Source organism: Dromiciops gliroides, chromosome 3, assembly GCF_019393635.1.
Source record: "Dromiciops gliroides isolate mDroGli1 chromosome 3, mDroGli1.pri, whole genome shotgun sequence".
NCBI classification, from domain to species: domain Eukaryota; kingdom Metazoa; phylum Chordata; class Mammalia; order Microbiotheria; family Microbiotheriidae; genus Dromiciops; species Dromiciops gliroides.
The window spans coordinates 160653081-160676540 of record NC_057863.1 but is presented as its reverse complement, the minus strand read 5'-3'; the positions used below and the strand labels follow the sequence as shown (position 1 = coordinate 160676540).

The 23460-nt window shown below is 34.1% G+C and overlaps 1 protein-coding gene across 1 annotated transcript in view; it reads left to right on the top strand.

The window, feature by feature from the left end:
- NALCN (sodium leak channel, non-selective) overlaps positions 1–23460 on the top strand; it is a 582828-nt gene that overhangs the window by 296676 nt on the left and 262692 nt on the right. The window contains 1 exon segment of the mRNA XM_043993194.1: positions 15894–16061. Within this exon segment, the coding sequence (XP_043849129.1) occupies positions 15894–16061 (168 nt within the window).

The following is a 23460-nucleotide window of genomic DNA, read 5'->3' as shown; positions in this document are numbered from 1 at the left end:
ACTTTTTAATACCTTTTTAGAATCCTTTCCTTATTGTTCAAGTTCCGCTGACAGTATGTAAAAGTGCTGTCAACCACCTGTCCTGAAGATAGTTTCCTGAAACAAAATGTCATTGATAATAAACTTATGCTGGAGTAGAGCTTCTGCAAGCAAGGTGGTAGAGCTGCCAAATTGCTCATTTCCTATTAAATTTCTTATCAGTGTAACCAATATCCAAATGGTGTAAAAATCTCCTTGCTTCTCTGAAAGTTCATTCCCATCAGATTGCCCTATTTTCACTTGATGTCAGTATCAATCTTTCATGTCTTGCAATACTGGGTATAGTGAAAAATCTTTTTCTGACAGTTTCTCAGGTTTCAAGAAAATGTTATAAATGGATTTTCCCTTTTTTTCTTTTCTGCTAATGGAGAATATCTAACAATAATTCATATACTCATGCATATGTGTGTATATGTATGTGCATCTATGTGTATATGTATATGTGTCTGTCTGTCTATCTATCGATCATCTCTAAACCTGAAGTTGATTCTTTGTCCCATGTATTTCCCTCATATGTTAAGCTATTTACTTCCCAATGAACAAAGGGAAAGCAGAGACCGAGAGTCAAGTCTAAGACTAGATAGACCTCTGTCAGAGCAGAGTGCCTTATGTTTATCTAGCAATCTCTTCTAGAAGCCTCAACCTTTTTTTTTTAATCATATCTCCAAGAGCAGGAAAGAAAATAAGCCCATAGAATAGTTGTCACAAAAATGCTGAACTAAAGCCATTCACTTTATTCCTTTGTGTATAACTCAGAGACTTGCTGATTTGTTATTCGATATACAATTCATAAAAAGTTTTATTATCTGGTTTCTCAGACTACAGCAGATTAGTAGCTAAAGGCAGAAAAGGAAAGTCTTCAGGACAAGTCATCTCTATCAGTTACTCCTGTAGCTGCTGATATGTATGTGTGAAAAGTCTGTGTTTAATGCTCCCAACATTCCCAGATGATGGCCTGACACTGAAAACTATAAAGTAGATACAGAACTGTTTCACTACATAGCATGACAATGGTGGTTTGTAACAGTGACTTGTAATCATCAGGTTTAAGCAATATGTAGTCTTCTTTAAATGAGTATAAAAAAGATTCCATCAAAAATTGTTAAAATTGTAGAAAACAATGTTTTGGTATTTAAAGTAATATGTTTTTCTTCTGGAAAAATTGCTTACATGAAATACCTTGCTTCCTGACCAGTTTAATGGTCAGGTCAATTAGGACCTGCTTGGTAAATATGAAATAAATTTCTTTAGATGATTTTTTAAAATTATTTTTATTGGTAAATACAAAATACTTGGATGCAAATATGTGAATTATGGTTAACACTTAAAAGTAGCATTTTTGCAGTTAATAAAAGCACATACATGCATTTTGCAATCCTACATTTGCTCTACAAAATATCTGTGTAATGAAATATACAGAATCCATATTCTTTTCAATTCATCTTCCATAATTTACTATTTGGCCACAAAAAGAGCTATCAACAAAACTGACCTTTCTATCAACAATTTGTACATGAATCAAAAAAGTATTTCCAGGTTCACTGGGAACAAATAGATTAACATCTTGAAAAAATATTCATTCTATAAAATTGAGTCTTAAAAAAAGAATATAAAATAATGGATCATTCCATTGTGAGGAAGATAGATTATATAATTTATCTGAGATGGCTGTCTTTGATATATCAAAGTAAATGGGTTATTACTTAACCTTGACATATTATATGAATAATATGATCAACTGGGAAAGAAAAGAACAGGAAGTGAATTGTGGTGTAGTTTATACCACCACGTATTTTAAGGTGCTATATAGAGATCAGTCATTTTAGTTAAATGAAGTATTTCAAATTAAGACAGCTATTCTATTTTAAAATAAAATTAGATCTTATAAAAAAAACCCTGTTTAATAACAGAGGGTCCAAACATGAAAGTTATAGCTACTTATGTGATCTTTGAGTGATGAGTTGGTTAGTTAACTGACTTTCAAATGTAGCTGCGAAATTAATATTTCATATTTTGCCTTGCACCATCTTAAAATGAAATCCAGAACTGAATTATGGAGAATGGACATTTCATCTTATAAAGGAAAAATTAATGAAATTGAAACTTCTGAAATAGAAGTTCACCTTATTATTTTAGTCATGACAGACCTATTTGCCTTGCCTTACTTACCTTCTACATTTCTGTATCTACAAAGTGGTAGGAAGCAAGCCATTTTTATTAGTATTTATAAATTGCTAATACTTTTATGTTCATTTTAAATGCCAATTAAAATTTTTTGACTAGAAGAATTTCAAGGAAATTATAGTAATTAGCATTGTAGCTAGAACTATTTGAATATTGCATAAGAATATTGAAGAACAGGGCAGTAAGAAGTAAGGGTGTGATTTTCTTGACCATTAAAAGTTCATTTGACTTTTTTGGGGGGGAGCAGGAAAATGGGGGTTAAATGACTTGCCCAGGGTCACACAGCTAGTAAATGTCAAGTGTCTGAGGCCGGATTTGAACTCAGGTTCTTCTGAATCCAAGGCCGGTGCTTTATTTACTGTGCCACCTGGCTGCCCATCATTTGACTTTTAACAACCCATGCAGTGTTGTTTTAATCCTGTGAAACAGACAATTCACTTAATAGAAATTATGTTCCTAATCTATCATTAGTGATTATTAATTTGTTTTGTTTAATATTAAGGAGATTATTTTTATAAAAAGGAGGAGTAATAATAGCATGTTTCTCATCACTTGAGTTTTACAGAGAGCTTCCCCTCCCCAAACCCAGCTGAAGTAAACTGCACCATTATGATTATCCCTCTTTTACAGATGAGGAAATATGGGTCAGAGGGTTATTAAATGATTGCCATGATATGCCATGAGTAAATAATTACTTTCCTGGCATACTAGCAGGTAAACAGTTATGACACTACTTCTATGATACAAATGGAGTAAGTACAGTTATAACTTTTCCTCCAAGTAAAACTAAATTTTATATATTTTAAAAGCTATGTGTGTATGTACATGTGTGTACGTGCATGTTTTTTAATTAATAAAGTATTTTATTTTTTCCCGTTACATGTAAAGATAGTTCTCAACTTTTGTTTATACAAGCTTTACAATTTCAGATTTTTCTCCCTCCCTCCCTTCCCTCCCCCCTCCCCTAGACAGCAGGTAATCTGATATAGGTTATATATACACATAATAACATTAATCCTACTTCTGCATTAGTCATGTTATAAGAGAAAAAATCAGAGCAATGATGAAAAACCTCAAAATAGAAAAAAACAACAGCATCAAAAACAAAAGAAATAGTATGGTTCATTCAGCATCTATACTCCGCAGTTCTTTTTTTTTCTTGGATTTGGAGATCCTCTTCTATCATGAGCTCCCCGGAACTCTTCTGTACCATTGCATTGGTGAGATGAATATAGTCCATCACAGTAGATCAACACTCAATGTTGATGATACTGTGTACAATGTTCTTCTGGTTCTGCTCATCTCACTCATCATCAGCCCACGCAAGACCCTCCAGGTTTCTCTGACCTCCTCCTGCTCATCATTTCTTACAGCACAATAGTATTCCATTGTATTCATATACCACAATTTGTCCAGTCATTCCCCAATTGATGGGCACCCCCTCAACTTCCAATTCCTTGCCACCACATAAAGAGCAGCTATAAATATTTTTGTACATGTGGGTCCCTTTCCCCTTTCCATGATTTCTTTGGGGAAAAGACCCCAAAGTGGTATTGCTGGGTCAAAGGGTATGTGCATATGTTTTTATGTGAATGAAAGAAATCTGAAAAGTCATAAAAAATGCTTTGGTCGGGTTACAAAATTCTAAACCTACCCAATAAGTATTATCAATTATTTATTTGAAAGGTGTTTTGCTGTTTATTAGGGGTAAGAAGACAAGATAAAAAATAGTTATTACTCTCAAGGACAGTATGCCCATTGATTATCTCGAAAGAGGATAAGTATTTTGTAGAGGAAAAAAATATAATTAAATTGAAGCTTCTTAAGTAGGAATTAACAATGTTTATGTTAATAGTTTTCCTAATGTTGAACCAGCCCTGCATTCCTGGTATAAATCCCACCTGGTCATAATGTATTATCCTGGTGATCACTTGCTGTAATCTCCTTGCTAATATCTTATTTAATATTTTTGCATCAATATTCATTAGGGATATTGGTCTATAATTTTCTTTCTCTGTTTTTACTTTGCCTGGTTTTGGTATCACCACCATATTTGTGTCATAAAACAAATTTGGTAGAACTCCTTCACCTATTTTTCCAAATAATTTGTATAATATTGGAATTAATTGTTCTTTAAATGTTTGGTAGAATTCACCTGTAAACCCACCTGACTCTTGGGATTTTTTTTCCTAAGGAGTTCATTAAGGGCTTGTTCAATTTCTTTTTCTAATATGGGCTTATTTAAGGATTTTATTTCCTTTTCAGTTAACCTGGGCAGTTTGTATTTTTGTAAATATTCATCCATTTCATTTGGATTGTCAAATTTATTGGCATACAATTGGGCAAAATAGTTCCTACTTATTACTTTAATTTCCACTTCATTGGTGGTAGAATCACCCCCTTTCATTTTTGATACTGGTAATTTGGTTTTCTTCTCTTTTTTAAATCAAATTAACCAGTGATTTATCTATTTTATTGGTTTTTTCATAAAACCAGCTCTTAGTTTTTATTGATTAATTCTATAGTTTTCTTGCTTTCAATTTTATTAATTTCTCCTTTAATTTTCAGGATTTCTAATTTAGTATTTAATTGGGGATTTCTAATTTGTTCTTTTTCTAGGTTTTTAAGTTGCATGCCCAATTCATTGATCTCCCCTTTCTCTTTTTTATTCATGTAAGCATGTTTGACTGAGCTCTGGGCCTGGAGTGAAGAAGACATGAGTTCAAATTTGGCCTCAGATACTTAAAAGTTTTGCAAACTTGGACAAATTGCTTAACATGTTTGCCTCAGTTCCTCAATAGTAAAATGGTTGTAATAATATCATCACTGTGTTGCCATGAGGATTAAATGAGAAAATACTGAAAAAGCAAAGCATTGAGCACAGTGCCTGGCACCTTTTAGGTGCTGTATAATTACTTCTTCCCCTATGCCTTTTACACTTCTCTATCTCCAAAGTATTAGTTTTCTTTCCAGTGATGAGAAAAGACACCCCCCCCAGGTCCATAAAGGGACCTCAAATGAAACCAAATCCAATGCATCAATTAAAAACATTTTTTATCTGAGAAAAGACTTGTGGAGAAAAGTTCCTACAAGGGAACAGAGAGGAGAGTTCTCAGCTGCTCTAAGGGGATCAGGGAAAGGGAGAGATATTATAGTTTCTAGAAGCATTTGGGCAGGAAGCTAGGGATTAAGGGAAAAGACATCTGTAGACACAATTAGCCAGATGACAGGGTTTTAGAAAATCCTGAGCAAGGTCTCAAGTCTGCAGCTTCTGCTCAAGGTTGCCCCCTGAGCTGATCAAGGCTGGTTCTATGGTTGCTGGGAGCTACTGGCATCTCCAAATTTGGCTAGAGTTTACTGTCAAAGGATCACTGCTATGTCAAGCAGTTCTGAGCCACAGAAATCCTTGTAATTAGCTGATTGTTATATAACTCCATTGTCTTTCTCCCCTGTGGAGAAGGCAAGTTCTAATATACAGTATAGTCATTACAGAGCCCATTTTAACCTTAGGAAGGAAACCAAATATTGGGAAGCTAGGTGGCATAGTGGATAGAGTGTCCAGCCTGAAGTCAGGAGGACTCATCTTCCTGAGTTCAAACCTGGCCTCAGACACTTAGTATCTGTGTGACACAGGGCAAGTCATTTAATCATATTTGCCTCAGTTTCTTCATCTGTAAAATGAGGTAGAGAAGGAAATGGAGAATCACTCTAATATATTTTCAAAGAAAACCCCAAACAGTCATGAAGAGTCAGGCACAACTTAAGCAAATGAACAACAACAACAAACCGTTTATGTTAGGTTATCAGTAAATGGTTACATTATCCTACGGAGATGCAACTTGCAAAGAACATTAACAACTAGGGTCATCAGGAAAGGCTTTTTATAGGAAGTGATACATGACCTGAGTCTTGAAAAAAGCCAGGCAATATAAGAAGAAAAGGTGAGGAGTGAGTATTGGGGACATCTTGAGAGCAAAACCATGCAAGGAGGACATGAAGGCTTCAGATCAGGCCTTAGAAAGGCCAATAGAGACTGAAGGAACAGTGCACAAAAGAGAATAATGGGAAATAAGCATGGAAAGTTTGGCATGGTGACATTGTTAAGGGCTTTAAGATTGGAAGACACCTTCTCGACACTGTAATGGAATTTATTAATTTGATCATTGACAATGCTATGCTAAGGTTTTAAAAATACAGCAATTCAAACAGTTAAAGAAGATAATCCAGCTTTCCAGACCAGAGTCCAGAGTCCAGAATCCAGACCAGAGTCCAGAATCCAGACCAGAGTCCAGATTTATATGTCATTATACTCTGGGTATGGTTTGGAATTATTGTATATATCACTAATATGTTCTCAGTTATGCAGCATAGCACACATTTTTACCATCATACTGTCTTTGGTGAAATTAATGAGATTTCAGAAATATGGAAACATCATTTCAGAGACTAACTTGCTGTGAACTCTGATGCAGGCCCTGGAGAGAATATATGTGCAACAAAAGGAGAGACAGGTATATGTAAGTCCATGGTTTGCTTATGATGGTGACTATGTAGAGCACAATTACTAGGCACAGTCCAGTATTCATCCTCTCTCCCTCCTAATTTAACCTAATTTAACTGAACTTATTTATCTTTTTATCTCACTCAGTTGAATTCACCTGTGGCCTAGCACAATCACTGGCTGTCTCAGAACCATGAGATATGGTATGCTAACCTTTCCATAACATTTTCAGGTGTCATGAACACATACTAAATTTGGCTTTGATCCAGACACATGGTGGTAAAAAGTGTTACACATTGCATAACTACCTCAACCCTCTATTACAAGTCTGGGAGATAAATTAAGGGAAAAGTTAAGTAGGGGAGATTTATGATCTAATATCCAATTTTAATCTCACAACACTCAAGTATAAATGATCAAAGATATTCTTTCAAAGGTTATAGACTCAAAAAAAAGGTTATAAACTCTAAAGTTAAGGTCTCTGAAACAATATACTTATGTAACCTTCTAAGAAACATGTTTTACCTAGGTTCCTCCCAGGTGATATAATAATTCACATTCCCAGGGACTTCGTTATTGATTATTTTGTAAAACTAAAGAAAGCCATTCTGCCTGCTAGGAGTCAAGGTGTAGTTAGAGTAAAAAAGGCCCCTAAGTATTAAAATAATATCCTTGCTCTATTCAAACTGGCGTTTTGTTTTCCTTGAACATATTCAATTGAATTGAGAACTCATTTTAGAAGTAAAAAAGGAAAAAAAACTTGCCTGTCTCATCTAGGATATGAATAAGCAAAAGGCAGAGATTATCCATTACATAATCTTTTGTGTCTTAGACTGTGTTCAAATGACCTATTGATTTTCTTTTTAATTATATTTCAAATTAAACTTTAATTGCAAAATATATATCATTGTAGCTCTTAAAAATTATCAAAGTCTGCAGAGAAAGCTTTTGACAAAATACAGCACCCATTCCTAATAAAAACACTAGAGAGTTTAGGAATAGGTGGGGCTTTCCTTAAAATAATAAACAGTATCTACCTAAAACCATCAGCAAGCATTATATGCAATGGAGATAAATTAGAGGCCTTCCCAATAAGATCAGGGGGGAAACAGGGATGTCCTTTATCACCCCTATTATTTAATATTGTACTAGAAATGTTAGCTTTAGCAATCAGAGAAGAAAAAGGAATTAACGGAATTAGAATAGGCAAGGAGGAAACAAAACTATCACTCTTTGCAGATGATATGATGGTATACTTAAAGAATCCTAGAGAATCAACTCAAAAATTACTTGAAACAATTAACAACTTTAGCAAAGTAGCAGGATATAAAATAAATCCACATAAATCATCAGCGTTTCTATACATGACCAACAAAGTCCAGCAGCAAGAGATAGAGAAATTCCATTTAAAGTAACGGTAGATAATATAAAATACTTGGGAGTCTACTTGCCAAGACAAACCCAGGAACTCTATGAACACAACTACCACACACTCTTTACACAAATCAAATCAGATCTAAATAATTGGAAAGATATGAATTGCTCATGGATAGGCAGAGCTAATATAGTAAAAATGAGAATACTGCCTAAATTAATTTACTTATTCAGTGCCATACCAATAAGACTACCTAAACATTATTTTATAGAGCTAGAAAAAATAACAACAAAATTCATCTGTGAAAACAAAAAAATCAAGAATATGCAGGGAAATAATGAAAAAAAAAATTCACAGGAAGGTGGGTTAGTGCTACCAAACCTGGAGATTTACCATAAAGTGGCAGTCATCAAAACTATCTGGTACTGGCTAAAAAATAGAGTGGTAGATCAATGGAATAGGCTAGGCACAGGAAACATAGTAGTAAATGACACTAGTAATGTAGTGTTTGATAAACCCAAAGACTCCAGCTTCTGGAATAGGAACTCAGTATTTGACAAAAACTGCTGGGAAACCTGGAAGATAGTATGGCAGAAATTAGGCATAGACCAACATCTTACACCTTATACTAAAATAAGGTCAAAATGGATACATGATTTAGATATAAGATGTGATACCATAGGTAAATTAGGAGAGAAAGGAATAATCTACCTTTCAGATCTTTGGAAAGGAAAACAGTTTATGACCAAACGAGAGATAGAGAATAGTATAAAATGCAAAATGGATGATTTTGATTACATTAAATTAAAAAAAATTGTACAAACAGAAGCAATGCATCCAAAATTAGAAGGGATGCAGAAAGCTGGGAAACAATTTTTATGGCAAGTATTTCTGATAAAGGCCTCATTTCTAAAATATATAAGGAACTAAATCAAATTTATAAGAATCCAAGTCATTCCCCAATTAAGAAATGGTCAAAGGATATGAACAGGCAGTTTTCTGATGAAGAAACCAAAGCTATCTATTCCCATAAGAAAAAATGCTCTAAATCTCTAATGATTAGAGAAATGCAAATTAAAACAACTCTGAGGTACCACCTGACACCTGTCAGATTGGCTAAAATTACAAAAAAGAAAAATAATAAATGTTGGAGAAGCTGTGGAAAAATTGCAACACTAATGCATTGTTGTTGGAGCTGTTAACTGATCCAACCATTCTGGAGAGCAATTTGGAATTATGTGCAAAGGGCTATAAAGCTGTGCATAGCCTTTGACCCAACAATACCACTTTTAGGTCTTTTTCCCAAAGAGATCATGGAAAGGGGAAAGGGACCCACATGTACAAAAATATTTATAGCTGCTCTTTACGTGGTGGCAAGGAATTGGAATTTGAGGGGATGCCCATCAATTGGGGAATGGCTGGACAAGTTGTGGCATATGAATGTAATGGAATGCTATTGTGCTGTAAGAAACGATGAGCAGCAGGAGTTCAGAGAAACCTGGAGGGTCTTGCGTGGCCTGATGATGAGTGAGATGAGCAGAACCAGAAGAACATTGTACACAGTATCATCAACATTGAGTGTTGATCTACTGTGATGGACTATATTCTTCTCACCAATGCAATGGTACAGAAGAGTTCCAGGGAACTCATGATAGAAGAGGATTTCCAAATCCAGGAAAAAAAAAAAAGAACTGTGGTGTATAGGTGCTGAATGAACCATACTATTACTTTTGGTTTTGGTGCTGTTGTTTTCCTATTTTGAGGTTTTTCATTATTCTGATTTTTCTCTTATAACATGAATAATGCAGAAAAAACTTATCAAAGTCAATTCTGTTGTTGCAGAAGCTTTTTTTCAGATTATATACAATTGTTGTGGTTCTTCAGTCCTATTGCTGATAGTTACTGCTATATGACCCTAAGCAGGTTTCCATATATATAAAGTGGGGATAATAATAACTGTAGTATTTGCCTCCCATGTTTGTTTAAAAGCTCAAAGGAAATAATGTATGTAAAGGGCTTCACAAAGTTTAAAGTGCATTTCAGATAAAAGTAAAATATTATTATTTCAATTAAAGTAAATCAAATCTGTTTTACAGTGATTTTTAAAAAATAATACTAGTAGGAGATAAGAAGCATTGATCTCATTTGTATGAGAAATTGTAAGATGAGAAATCTCCACTGATGTAGATTGGCACATTCTCTGTCAATGAATATTAGTCTTAGTGAGTTACCTAAAACATTGAAAGGTTAAATGATTTGCCCAAAGTCACACAACCAATACAAAAACAGGACTGGAACCTACATCCTCCTGCCTGTGAGGCTAGTTCTTTATCCGTTATAGCACATCAATTTAAGATTAGAGAGCTCATACATAGCCACTATCATTTTTGAGGAAATGCAGAGTCCACATGACAATGAATTTGTTTCATTTCACTTTGAGTGATGGATTGGTGATTGTATTGATTGACAGTTTGTGGCATCAGTACAATTCACTTTTTAAAATTGTTTCAATGGAATCTAGGTCTAAGTTATGAAAAAATTGTGTATCTATACCGAGAAGGATGGGAGTTTAGGAAAGAAAAAAAAACAACTCTTGCTTAGTAGGAATTGACATTATTATTTTAATCACGATTTATACCCTTAGTTAAAAAAAATCATTCAAAATTCAGTGTTATCAAAGACAGTATTCTGACCCACCCTATCATAAAGAGATGTAAGAACAGTATGTGAAAGGGCATATGATAAAAATGTTCATAAATGTGACTCTTTAGATGACCAGCCATGATATGCTTTTTTCTCTGATTTTTTCCTAAGTAAAAGCTCATAAAATCACTTTTTAATTAAAACCATGCCAATTCAATTACTTAGGTGAGAGTCAAAAGCTGCATAAACATAAGACTTACATTTTGCCTATCGTAGAAATTATGTGATTCTGAATCTAGAAGTGGCATTTACTCTTTGAGAAGACCTGAAGACATTCTTCTACCCTGGGATAGCTCATTCCTTTTCCAAAGATGTCCAACTTCCTTTTACAAAGTAGTTTACATTGGAGGAAATGTGGGCTTCTATCTATACACACCTAAATGGAAACAGTTAAATAACAACAAAATAATCCATAATTGATGAATTAAAATTAATTATGATAAATGAATAATTTCCTTGGTAGTATTAAAGAAAATTATTTTTAGATCTATCTCCCTTTACCAATTATATTTGTTTTTATAATATCAATCCATTGGAAACTTTTCCTTTAAAAATAAATTTCTGTATTTTCTCTCTAAATATGTTTTGTTTCATAGCATTTGTTAAAAAGAATAACGAAAGAATTCATTAATTTCTGTGTCTTTAAAACTTGATACCCTCATTTTAGTCTCATTAATCACATGCAGTGACCAAATTGAGAGATTGCATCCCATCTCATTTGAGCTTCACTCCTTGACATTATCATTAGGCTTAATTAAGTTTTCACAGAAATGCTAGTTAAAAGATTTTTTCTGACAGTTAAATAATTTGAATATCCATACAACTCAAGATTTCTCTTTAGGCTTACTAAACTCAGAAAGTGTCAAACTATTTTAACATGGGAGGCAACTCATCAAGCCTCAGGAAGAATGCATAATGGAAAAAGCACTGACTCTTTCAGACATAGGACCAGAATTCAAGTGCCCCTCTCTAATTGCTTACTACCTGTATGACTACAGACAAGTCCTTAGGCTTCACTCTTCATGATCAGCAGAATTATGGGGTTCCTGGTCTACATCTATGGTGGTATGATCTTCCATCTCCAAAGAATTCTTCCTGGTATCATACTCAAGTTGACTTTTTAATTATGGATTGACTGACAAATTTAGGCTCTAGGATGATAGGGGATGCTTTCATCTTAAATTTTATTTAAAAAGAATGAATAACTGTTGAATATCTCCAGCATATTTTCTATAAACTTCTAAATTAATTTTCTCATGGCCCAATATGAGTTATCAGCATTTTTCCATGAATTTTACAGAAAACTAATGTTTGCAGTTTTGAATGCTAAATTGTAAGCAATTTTCAATATATGAATAATAAGCATTTTGTTTTACTAGAATTAGATGACTGACAATTAATTTGTGATTTTCCATTTGTCATTATTAATTCCTTACTGTTAAGATTTAATTTTATCACGGCTTTCCCAAATGTTTTTAAATGAATTAAATTGTTAATGGATATTAAAATGGCATTTCTATTCTTTTTTTTTTTTTTTTTTGGTGAGGCAAAATGGGGTTAAGTGACTTGCCAAGTTCACACAGCTATAGTAAGTGTCAAATGTCTGAAGTCGGATTTGAACTCAGGTACTCCTGACTCCAGGGCCGGTGCTCTATCCACTGTGCCACCTAGCTGCCCCATTTCTATTCATTTTTAAATTTTTTCAGATATTTCAATAGTTGTCTAAAAGGTAGTTATTGTGCCCTCCAGCTTCACAAATCAAATACCTATGGATTATTTTGGAAAACAGATATTTTAGTAAATTTCTCAACATCTTTCACATTAAAAATGTTTTCCATATGACCATATTGTATGGAGAACAGGTAAATGTCAAGAAATTCTTCAGTGCTAACATTTGTCTTATGCCATATTTCCCTCAGGCCATACAGGTTTATCATGGTCTGGGCCATATGAATTACAAGTTATTCTTATGATGTGAACTTCCTTAGCAATGGAATATAAGGGGTGGGGATCATTATTTCTTCATCTATAAGGTAGAGAAGGTAACTCCACAGAGTTACCATGCTATGTTTTCCTTGTAATTTCAAAATTACAAAATTCTGAAATCAACTTCAGAACGATGCAGAGAATTTTTAGGAATGGAGGTAAGCCTTTTTCCAGAGGATCAGTTGCTTTTATCATCTCTTACTTTTCTAGGTGATGCAGGGAATAGAGTATAGGGCTTGAAATCAGGAAAACCTGAGTTAAAATCCTATCACTGATGCTTGTTAGTTCTGTGTCCTTGGATAAGTCATTTAAGCTCTGTTAGCTTCCATTTCTTTACCTAAGAGAAGAAGAGGTTGTGCTCAATGGCCCTTAAGTTCTCTTCCATCTCTAAGTTTTAGATTCCATGATTATTTAAAACCAAACAAACAAACAAGGCTATAGGAAGGTTCAGAGAGAATGGAGATCCTCTGATGGAAGAACCACATACATGTCTTACTAAACTGTTGCTGTTTCCATTTTAGTCTAGTGGACAAAATGCACAAAATATATGGTCAGAAAAATCTGAGGTTTAACCTTTGTACCATTGCAGATTACCTATATGAAATCACTTCATATTTCTGTGCCCCAGTTCTTCATCTATTAAATGTATGTAACTATTTTGGAGATCCTGTAGAGGGGATGGGATTTCACTGTGTTCTTGTAAAGGTTGTTGTTAAGCAAATATACTTTATTGCCTGTAAAGCCCTGTCTGAAAGTGAGATATTATTATTCCTCCTTGTTTCAGAGTGCTCACATTCATGGAAATATTTCAACTAAAGAAAACCCTTGTGTATTTATAAATCACAGTTTTCATCTGCCACAAATATAATGAATTCACTATATACGTTGGGAAATGAATGGGGAAGTACTTTTTTAAGTATGGGAGACAATCTTGTGCTTCTGAAATAAAGACAATGATTGGAAAGTTTTGTACCTTCATATCAAGTTATAAATCTTCTCTCTATATAGAAAATGTATCACTTGTCCCTAAAATGCTATTGCCTTTGAGGTATTTCCAAATATTATGCAGACCTCTAGAGCAATATATTTTTCACAACAAAATCAGACTGGATATGTATTTCCTAATGTCTCCTGTCCACTTTCATAAGGACCAATAACTGTCTTATCAGTAGAAAGACAGGTGTTTAATGTTACCCACATTTTATGCAAATCATTTGATACAATTTTTATTATTAGTGTTTGGGTGTCTTTAAAAGGCATAAAGTTTTCCCATAGAACAAATAAAAAGGTAGATAGCACTGCCTACAAATTTTTACTATGAATTAAGTCTCTCATATAGTTTCATTTATTCCTGTTGATTGCATATCTAAAATTAATAAAGTGAATAGGTTCGTTGGTATATAATAAGATCCATGATAATATATTGAGATATACGTTATAGTTTTATTTGAAATTCCAAATGTATAATGAAAGAAAAGAATGTGGAACTCTACAGTTAAACATGTTATTCCAATAAAGACAAGGAAAGGCTATCTCTAATTGGGAGGAGTTGGAGCAAGGAAAACCTTGATAAATTTTGGAGTTAAAATGTAAATTATTCTCCTGCATTTTTAAATGGGATATTTCCTGTTCAACATGTATAGGTCTTAGACTTCCTTCAAGATCCAGGCCAAAAACAGTCTCTTCTGAAGACTTTCCTCATTTTTCTTGAGTCAGAAGTAATCTCTCCATTCTCTGAATTACTATAAATAGTTTTCTGTACCTGCTTTACCTCTTATATTTTATATTTTACCCTCGGATGAGTTATTTTTTGAAGTGCTTTATCTCTTCATACTAGACCATAAATGTCATGAAAACAGATTTTTTAAAAATGTGTCCACATAGTATAGTACTTTAAGCATTAACACTTAATTAATGGTTATTGGATGGATTCATTAATAAATGCATGGGGAGACAAGAACTTCCATATCATGTTCCACATCACTGGAGAGTTTTAAATATTGGTGAAAATCTGGTATTTGAGATCCTATAGAGAAGAGCACTAGGAATTAGACTCTCTTCCCTTTTATTTGGGGCTTAAGTCTCTAACTTCTCATTGAAATATGTCATGCCTACCTAATTCAAATATTTGGCAGTTTCAGTTTCCAATTCACTTATCTCCTCCTTCTCCTTCCTTAAAAATGGAATCATCGGGGGCAGCTAGGTGGCGCAGTGGATAGAGCACCAGCCCTGGAGTCAGGAGGACCTCAATTCAAATCCGGCCTCAGACACTTAACACTAGCTGTGTGACCCTGGGCAAATCACTTAACCCCAATTGCCTCACCAAAAAAAAAAAAAAAATGGAATCATCCATTCCCACAGAGCAGATAAACACAAAAATATAGTATTTGGATGTATATTCTTCAATACCAATATGTAACAAGTAGTAGGGAATTTTTTCTAAAAACTTGAATAACAATTATCTAAGAAATAAAATAGACTTGCTTAGTTTATATGGCCCTCATAGGTTTCCTTCTCTTTGTGTAAACAAAAGAAGGGTTTGGAATAGCTGACCTTTAAAGTTGCTTCAGTTCTATGATTCCAAGTATCACAGTTTCCTTTGTTTATTCTTCTGTTCCAAAATAGTGTATACCTGATTTGACATAATTTAAAAAATTATATATCTATTTACAGTTGTTCAGAATGTTGAACAAATGTCTAAGGAAACTTGAGCTTTAGCAAGTGTCAAGTATATATATGAACAAGAATCTCTAATCACAGCAATTCTCTAATTGACAATGAAATTATTTTAATATTTAAAGTAGACAATAAATTACAACATAACTTTCTGGAACTTTAAAAAGGACATATTTATTGATTGGTATTCTAGGTTGATTCGGTTTTATTATAGTTCCTTATCTAATCAATATGTATCTAAATTTTGGTTGTTTTTTTTTCTCTTTCAAAGACTAAAATTCAAAGACTAAAAGTCTTCGTTAGTCTACCTTGATTTAAGTTTGTACTGACCAAAGTTCATTTATTCTGGAAGCTTGAGTTGTGTTGCTGTAAATCATAATTCTGGATTCAGATGTCAGTATTTCTTTTCCTTGCTAAATACTCTACCAGGTGGCCTTTACCGTCCTGTTTGATTTGGAAGCCCTTCTGAAAATCTGGTGTTTGGGATTTACTGGCTATATTAGCTCATCTCTACACAAATTTGAACTGCTCCTGGTAATTGGAACTACTCTTCATGTTTATCCTGATCTCTATCACTCACAGTTCACATACTTTCAGGTAATGACAATAATTTCTAATATTTTCCTCTTTATGATTTTCTTATTTAGTTTTCATTTCAGTACTTTACTCTGTATGATTTTATTAGCCATAGAAGAATTTGATAAACATCTCATTATACTAGCTAGTAAATTAAGAGTGCCTCTATTTTCTAGACATTTAATGCCCAATGTTTCACTAAAAGGAAGCAGTAATTAAGCTTTTATTAAGTCCTTATGTTCCAGGTATAGTGATAAGTGTGAAAAATGGAAAGAAAGGCAAAAAGAATCCTTGCTCTGTAGGAACTCAAATTCCAATGGAGGAGGCAACGCATAAATAATTAGGAATTGATGGATAGATAAATATATACACACAAACACACACATACACACACACACACACACAATGAAAGGTAGTCCCATGAGGGGAGGGACAATGAGAAAGGCATCTTGTAGGTGTTTAATTTTTTACTGAGTCTTAAAGGAAGGTAGGGAACTAAGAGTTGGAGGTGAGGTGGAGAAGATTCTAGAAACAAAAGACATCTAATGCAAGATTCTGAACAGGTGAGAAATGGAGTATCCTGGTTGCAGAATACATGAAGGGGATTATAGTGTAAGAAGATAGAAAGAGTGGCATAAAAGGGCCAGATTGTAAAAAAAAAAAAAAAAAAAAAGTTTTACATGCCAAACAAAGAAGGTACATCTGATCCTGGGGATAATATGAAACCATTAGGATTACTGAGTAAGGGAGTGACTTTATCATACCATTTAGGTGTTAAATTGCCATTGATTTACAAAATCATTTGAGAACTGAATGCATTGTGGTAGGAAGAGACTAATGGGCAGGGAGACAAATTAGAAAGTTATTGTAATCATATGGGCACCTGAACTAGGATGGTGGCTGTTTGAGTAGAGAGAAGGGAACTTAGAGGAAGAATGTTATTAAGGTAGACATGAAAGAATTTAATGACAGATTGGGTGGGATAAATGGAGAGGAGGAGTTGGGGATGAAACTGGGTGACTGGGAGGATGGTAGTACCCTTAACAGTAAGGAAGTTCAAAATTAATAAGAGAATATGGGGAGAAAGATAACAAGTTTTATTTTAGTAATGTTTATGTTAGTAATGTTGACTTTAAGATGCCAAAAGGATAGCTAATTTGATATGTCCAAAAACTAGATGACATGAGAATGTAAGCCTAAGAGAGGCTAGGGATGGATATAGACATCTGGGAATCATCTGCCTGGAGATGATCATTAAATCCATGGAGTGGATGAGACCACCAAATGACAGAGACAAGAGGAGAAGCCTATAGATAATGGTTTGAGGAACACTCACACGTAATGGGTATGATATGGATGAATAGGCAGCTAAATAGCCTGAGGAAGAATGGTCAGACACATTGGAAGAGAAATAAGGAAATATATTGTCACAAAAAATCTAGAGAAAAGGGAGCATATAGTTGGAGAGGGTTTTAAAAAACATATCAGGGGCAGCTAGGTAGCACAGTGGATAGAGCACTGGCCCTGGATTCAGGAGTACCTGAGTTCAAATCTGGCCTCAGACACTTGACACTTATTAGCTGTGTGACCCTGGGCAAGTCACTTAACCCCCATTGCCCCACAAAAAAACAAAAAACAAAAACAAAAAACATATCAAATGCTTTAGGGAGGACAAGAATGAAGATTGAGAAAAAACACGAGATTTGACAGGTATGAGGTTATTCAATTAATGTTCTCGCCCCATTAATAATGCAGATTTAAGTATATTGGCAGACTATAGTCTTCCATGTGATGTTCTGTAGTTGTGTCAAAGTCAAATAGAAACAAATCTCTGTGGGATGCATATTGACTTAGAAAAACACAAATTAACGTTATCTGTGTTGTGGTGTATTTTGTATTTATTTTGTTAAACATTTCCCAGTTATATTTTAATTGTGTTCAGCCCACTTAGGAGTTTTGACAACCTATAAACTATGAGTTTGACACCTCTGCTCTACATAAACTCCTAGAAGACAGGAACCTGTGATCATGTGTATTTTGTATCATGTGTGTTGGGTCAGTGAATAAAGAACAGAATTCAAGATTTTTTTTACTATCTTACCTAGGTTCAGTTCTTTTCAGGAGAGTCTTCATAATTTAAGTATAAAAATGCTAAATTTTATTTCACTTTCTGTTCACCATCTGGCTTGTAATTATCTACTCTATTATAGCATTTAATTCAAGCTTTCAGTGAAAATCTGGTTTTACAATTTTTATAGGAGGGAAGATGATGAAAAATTAATCAAAACTCAAATAATGTTAATCTTGTTAATTAATAAAGATCTTTACTAATTACAAAATTCTTATTGATTTTAATTACATGAAGTCACACACATTAGAAAAATCAAGCCCTTTTAAATTTCTGAAATACCTGTCTCATTTACTTTTATAACTTGTAGTTCTCTAGGGACACAAATAAGTGCATATATTCACAATATAAGAGATAAAAAGGAAATAGCCTCTGACTTATAGATATAGATATGTAGATATAGATACAGGTATAGATTTAGATAGATATTTGCACTAAATATATTTAGAAGATATGTTCACATATGTAACTCCAAAGGGTAAAAGCGTGGTGGAGAGAATTTAGGGGAACATCAGTGTAAACAAAATTAGAAACAAATATCATTGATATTACAGATGACTAAAACAGAGGGAGTACTTATATGTAATTTTGGGAAAATAGATCACAGATGTATCATAGAGATTTGATAAAGGTAATAATGGGGAAATGATTTCAAAATCTCCTAGATTATAGTTCTCCAGTGCTTAACACTGTGGTATACTACATCACATAATTGGGAATTAATAAACGCTTTTTGAATGATTCAATGATTGGACTGCTCATTCTACCACAATCAGTACAGCAAAATAAATTCTTATTCTCCTTTCATCGTAAATGCATTCTTCAAAAAACGGAGGAACCAATCAGTTGAATTATACTTCTAGATATTATTCTCATGGACAAAGAGGAATTTATTCATGAAGTAGAAATGATGGGAAATGGAAGGAAGAAAAACAAAAAAACAATGTGATATGTACCCTGGATTTGGGAAGAATAAATTTAAAGACTTTAAAACAAGTATAGATAGGATGACATAACTGAAAATTCTATGAGAAAATTTGTCTTGGGAGAGATGGGAAGGTCTTGAGAAGTCTTATGGCATTTTTTCTTCTTTTTGGGGCGGGGGAGGGCAGGGCAATGAGGGTTAAGTGACTTGCCCAGGGTCAGACAGCTAGTAAGTGTCAAGTGTCTGAGGTTGAATTTGAACTCGGGTCCTCCTGAATCCAAGGCCAGTGCTTTATCCACTGTGCCACCTAGCTGCCCCCTTAAGGCGTTTATTCTTAAGGCAGAGTTCTTAAGAAATAATTCTGAAAGAAGAAAAAAGGAAATTATCTTTAAAAGTCAGTTGTGGGTTGATGGGTACATATTTGGCCAACATATATACATGTTTGTATATACATGTATACATATATACACACATAAACACACGTATATGTGTTTATACTGCAACTTAGATTTTTAAAGATGTGTACAGAAGATAAAATGTGTTTGCATAGTGATTTTATCAGCTGTCATAAATTTAATTACCTGTCATGTCTGTGTAAACAATTCTCAGATCACTGAGCCCTAACCAACCTTCTGAACTTGTCTCTCACTCTCTAACCACCTACTGAATTTCTCTAGTAAGAGGTCCCACTGGCATCTTACACTCACATTGTCCAAAACTGAACTTATCATATCTCCCCCTCAACACTTCCCTCTTCCTAATTTAGCTATTACTGTCAAGAAAATCATCATCCTCCCAGTCACCTGGTACCACAGTCTCCCAATCTAACTATCATCCTAGACTCCTCATTATCTGTCACCCCCGCAGATCCAATTAATTGCCAAGTCCTGTCAATTCTGTCTTTGTAACATGCCTTGAATACACGCACTTCAGTCCTTTGACACAGGCTCTTACCACCTATATTGCAATAGGCCACCTTAACGACAAGTCTGACCAGCTCACCCCTTCCTCTATTCAGTAAATTCCAGTGGCTCTCCTTTTGGCTTTTAAATCCTCCCATCACCAAGCACCTTCCTAACTTTCCAGTTTTCTTATACCTTACTCCATCCATCATTCCGTACTTACTCTGTGATCCAGTAACACTGGTCTCTTTACTCTTCCCTGAACATAACAATTTCCTCAGACTCTGGGCATCTTGACTGGTTGTCAACCATGTCTGGAACTCCTGCCTTCCCTAGCTCTTCTTTCTTCCTTCAGCTTTATTTTCTTCAAGTCCTAGGTGGTCAAACGTTCTTCAAGAAGCTCTTTTAGGGGCAGCTAGGTGGTGCAGTGGATAGAGCACCGGCCCTGGAGTCAGGAGTACCTGAGTTCAAATCCGGCCTCAGACACTTAACACTTTCTAGCTGTGTGACCTTGGGCAAGTCACTTAACCCCAATTGCCTCACAAAAAAAAAAAAAAAAGAAGAAGCTCTTTTAGTCTTTCTTAATCTTAATGCCTTCTTTTTGAGATTAGCTCCAAACTTTGCCGGTATATCTCTTGTTTGTACATAGTTGTTTATATATTAGATTGTGAGTTCCTTGAGTTCAAGGTATCCCTCTTCCCCTCTTTCTTTTTTATCCCAAGTACAGCGCCTGCAAATTAGCAGGCACAGAATGCTTGTTCACTCAATAATGAATACTAACTGTCCTGTAAATATTCTTTGGAGTACTAAAATTCAAATTGAATTAAAGCTAATGACTAATGGTAAGGACTAAAAAAACAGTGAGGTTTTGTTTTTAGCTATGGAAGGGGAAATCAGAGGACCAAAAAAAAAAGAAAAAAGATAGGACAACAGCTCAGAGTGCATAAGATGATGACAGCTTTCTAAAAGAGAGAAGGCAGAACTTTTGGTTTTTATTTTCATTTCATGGATCTTTGAACCAGAAGAACAAAACCAAATTGACTGTTATCAAGTAAAACATGGATTCATCTAGAGTCTATTGATGAGTTCCAATAAGACCTATATGAACTACATTAAAGAGCAGTGAAAGGCTAGACAATTGTGTTTTCTGAGGCACTTTCAGTGATATGACTGAGCCACTATCAGAGATAATAGAGAATGATAAAGGTTCCAAAATACCGATTTAAAAAATAAAGAGAGCAGGGTCTGAAATCTGTAGACCAGTGACCATGATTTTGATTCTTTAGCAAAATTTTAGAACATAATATTTGAAGGATGGTTACTCAAGGTTCAGAAAGGAAAGTTGAGATGAAAAAGACCATAGTTCAATCAAGAATAAACTGTGTTAAGCTAATTTCATTTCTATGCTATTGTTTTGTTATTGTGTTGTTGATGATGATAATTCTGTTGTTTTAACCAAGTATTTATAAGCATAAATTATGAGAATACTGTTTAGATAGCTTGCCTTTATTTCAGAAAACCATTGAACAAAGGCTTTCCTTCTGTCCTTATGGATTAAATGTCAAAAGGTATGCTACAAACCAGTTAGAGATATTTGGAACTAATGTCTGGAAACACAGATGAGGCAATAATGATTTGATGCCACTTTAAAGAGAGATCTTTATTGAAGTACTCCAGGTATTTTCTTTTGGTTCTATGTTATTTAGAATTTTTGTGAGTGGTTTAGATAAGTCACAAATATCACAGAATTAGAAGAGATAGCTAGCACAATGGAAAATAGAGCCACAATTAAAAACAAAAACAAAAACAAATCTCAGACTAGAGGCTGAATCTAATAAGATGAATTTAATAGGGGTACATGTAAAGCTTTAGACTTGGATTAAAAATCAACTACACAAAGGGGAGGAATGTCTAGAAAGCAAATATTTAATAAAAGACTTTGGGAATTTAGTCTGGTGTGATATTAGAGCAATAGCAATTTGGGGGGGGCGGGGCAATGGGGGTTAAGTGACTTGCCCAGGGTCACACAGCTAGTAAGTGTCAAGTGTCTGAGGCCAGATTTGACCTCAGGTCCTCCTGAATCAAGGGCCAGTACTTTATCCACTGTGCCACCTACCTGCCCCTCTGGTGTGGTATTTAACAATGATCTCTCCAAAAAAGTAAAAAGAAAAAGAAAGAAAAGAAAAATTTTGCACAGCACACTTTTAAGTTTAATTTGCATTATTATTTTTTGCTCTGTCACTTTTTGGGGAGTGTGTAATGGGGTAATCTTAGATATAAGTTGCTCTATACAGCCTTTAAGTCCTCCGTCATCTCTAAAATTCCATGAATCAAACTATACCTATATATATATATATATATAATTTAATAATTTTGATTAAATGGAGCAATTATTTTAGCCAAATAGTTACTCACACAAATCAGTGTGTGATTGTATAATTATAAATGAAAAGATCTTTAACAAGTTCATTCAAACTTTTTGTGCACATAAATGTGGTCTTATTTATCTGGTATAGTTCTAGGGACACCTGAAATATAACCTATAGTAAGTTTGTATATGAATTTATTTGTAGTGGCAGTGGTTGAAAAATTCAAGACAACAGAAGTAAAAAAAAAAAACGTGATTATTCCCTTATAGTAAATATTCATTTTCCCTCAAAGGGATGAATACACACCTGTGGTATAGCTATACTACAAACTTTTAATTTCCATCATGTTGTTGGAACATCTTTTCAGGAAGTGATCCACTTGTGTGTCTGTATAAGCGTATAAAATACATAAATTAGAGATAGAGAAATGTGAGCTCATGAGGTAGGATGACATCAATATTATTATAGATATAGGCGTCTATACTGACACACAGGCAATGTTCTATAATAGACAGAGTGGGGGACCTGGAGTTAGGAAGACATGGGTTCAAGTTCCTCTCTGAACTTCACTAATTGTGTGACCATAAGCAGTCTTTCTGAACCTCACCTAGCAATTCTCTAAGATTAAAAATTACAAGTAGAGCATAGTACTTCATTAGTAAAGAGAGTTCCCATACAGGGATTTCTCACACTGAGAAAACCCCAGGTCTTTGGTGTACTGGAATATAATACATAAATTAATAATTAATTAAAATTACCTCAGAATGTTGAAAAATAGTTTTTAAATATTAGGAGCACTGTGATTAATTCCAATTCTATACTTGTTTGTAATTTTACTCAATGACCTATGAATATGTCCCAAGTGTCAGTATTCATTCATTTTAAAGGTAATTATTGAGCATTTACTATAAAATGTGTAAGGAATATTTTTTTATGTGGGAATACTGTAGTGTAAAGACAGTGTAGAGTGCATGTGTAAATGTACACCTATATATATATATAGACACGTGTACACATATATGCATGCATCAACACTTACATGTATACATAGAAAGATTCTAAGGGACATTAATAGGTTAAATGACTTACTTAGTGT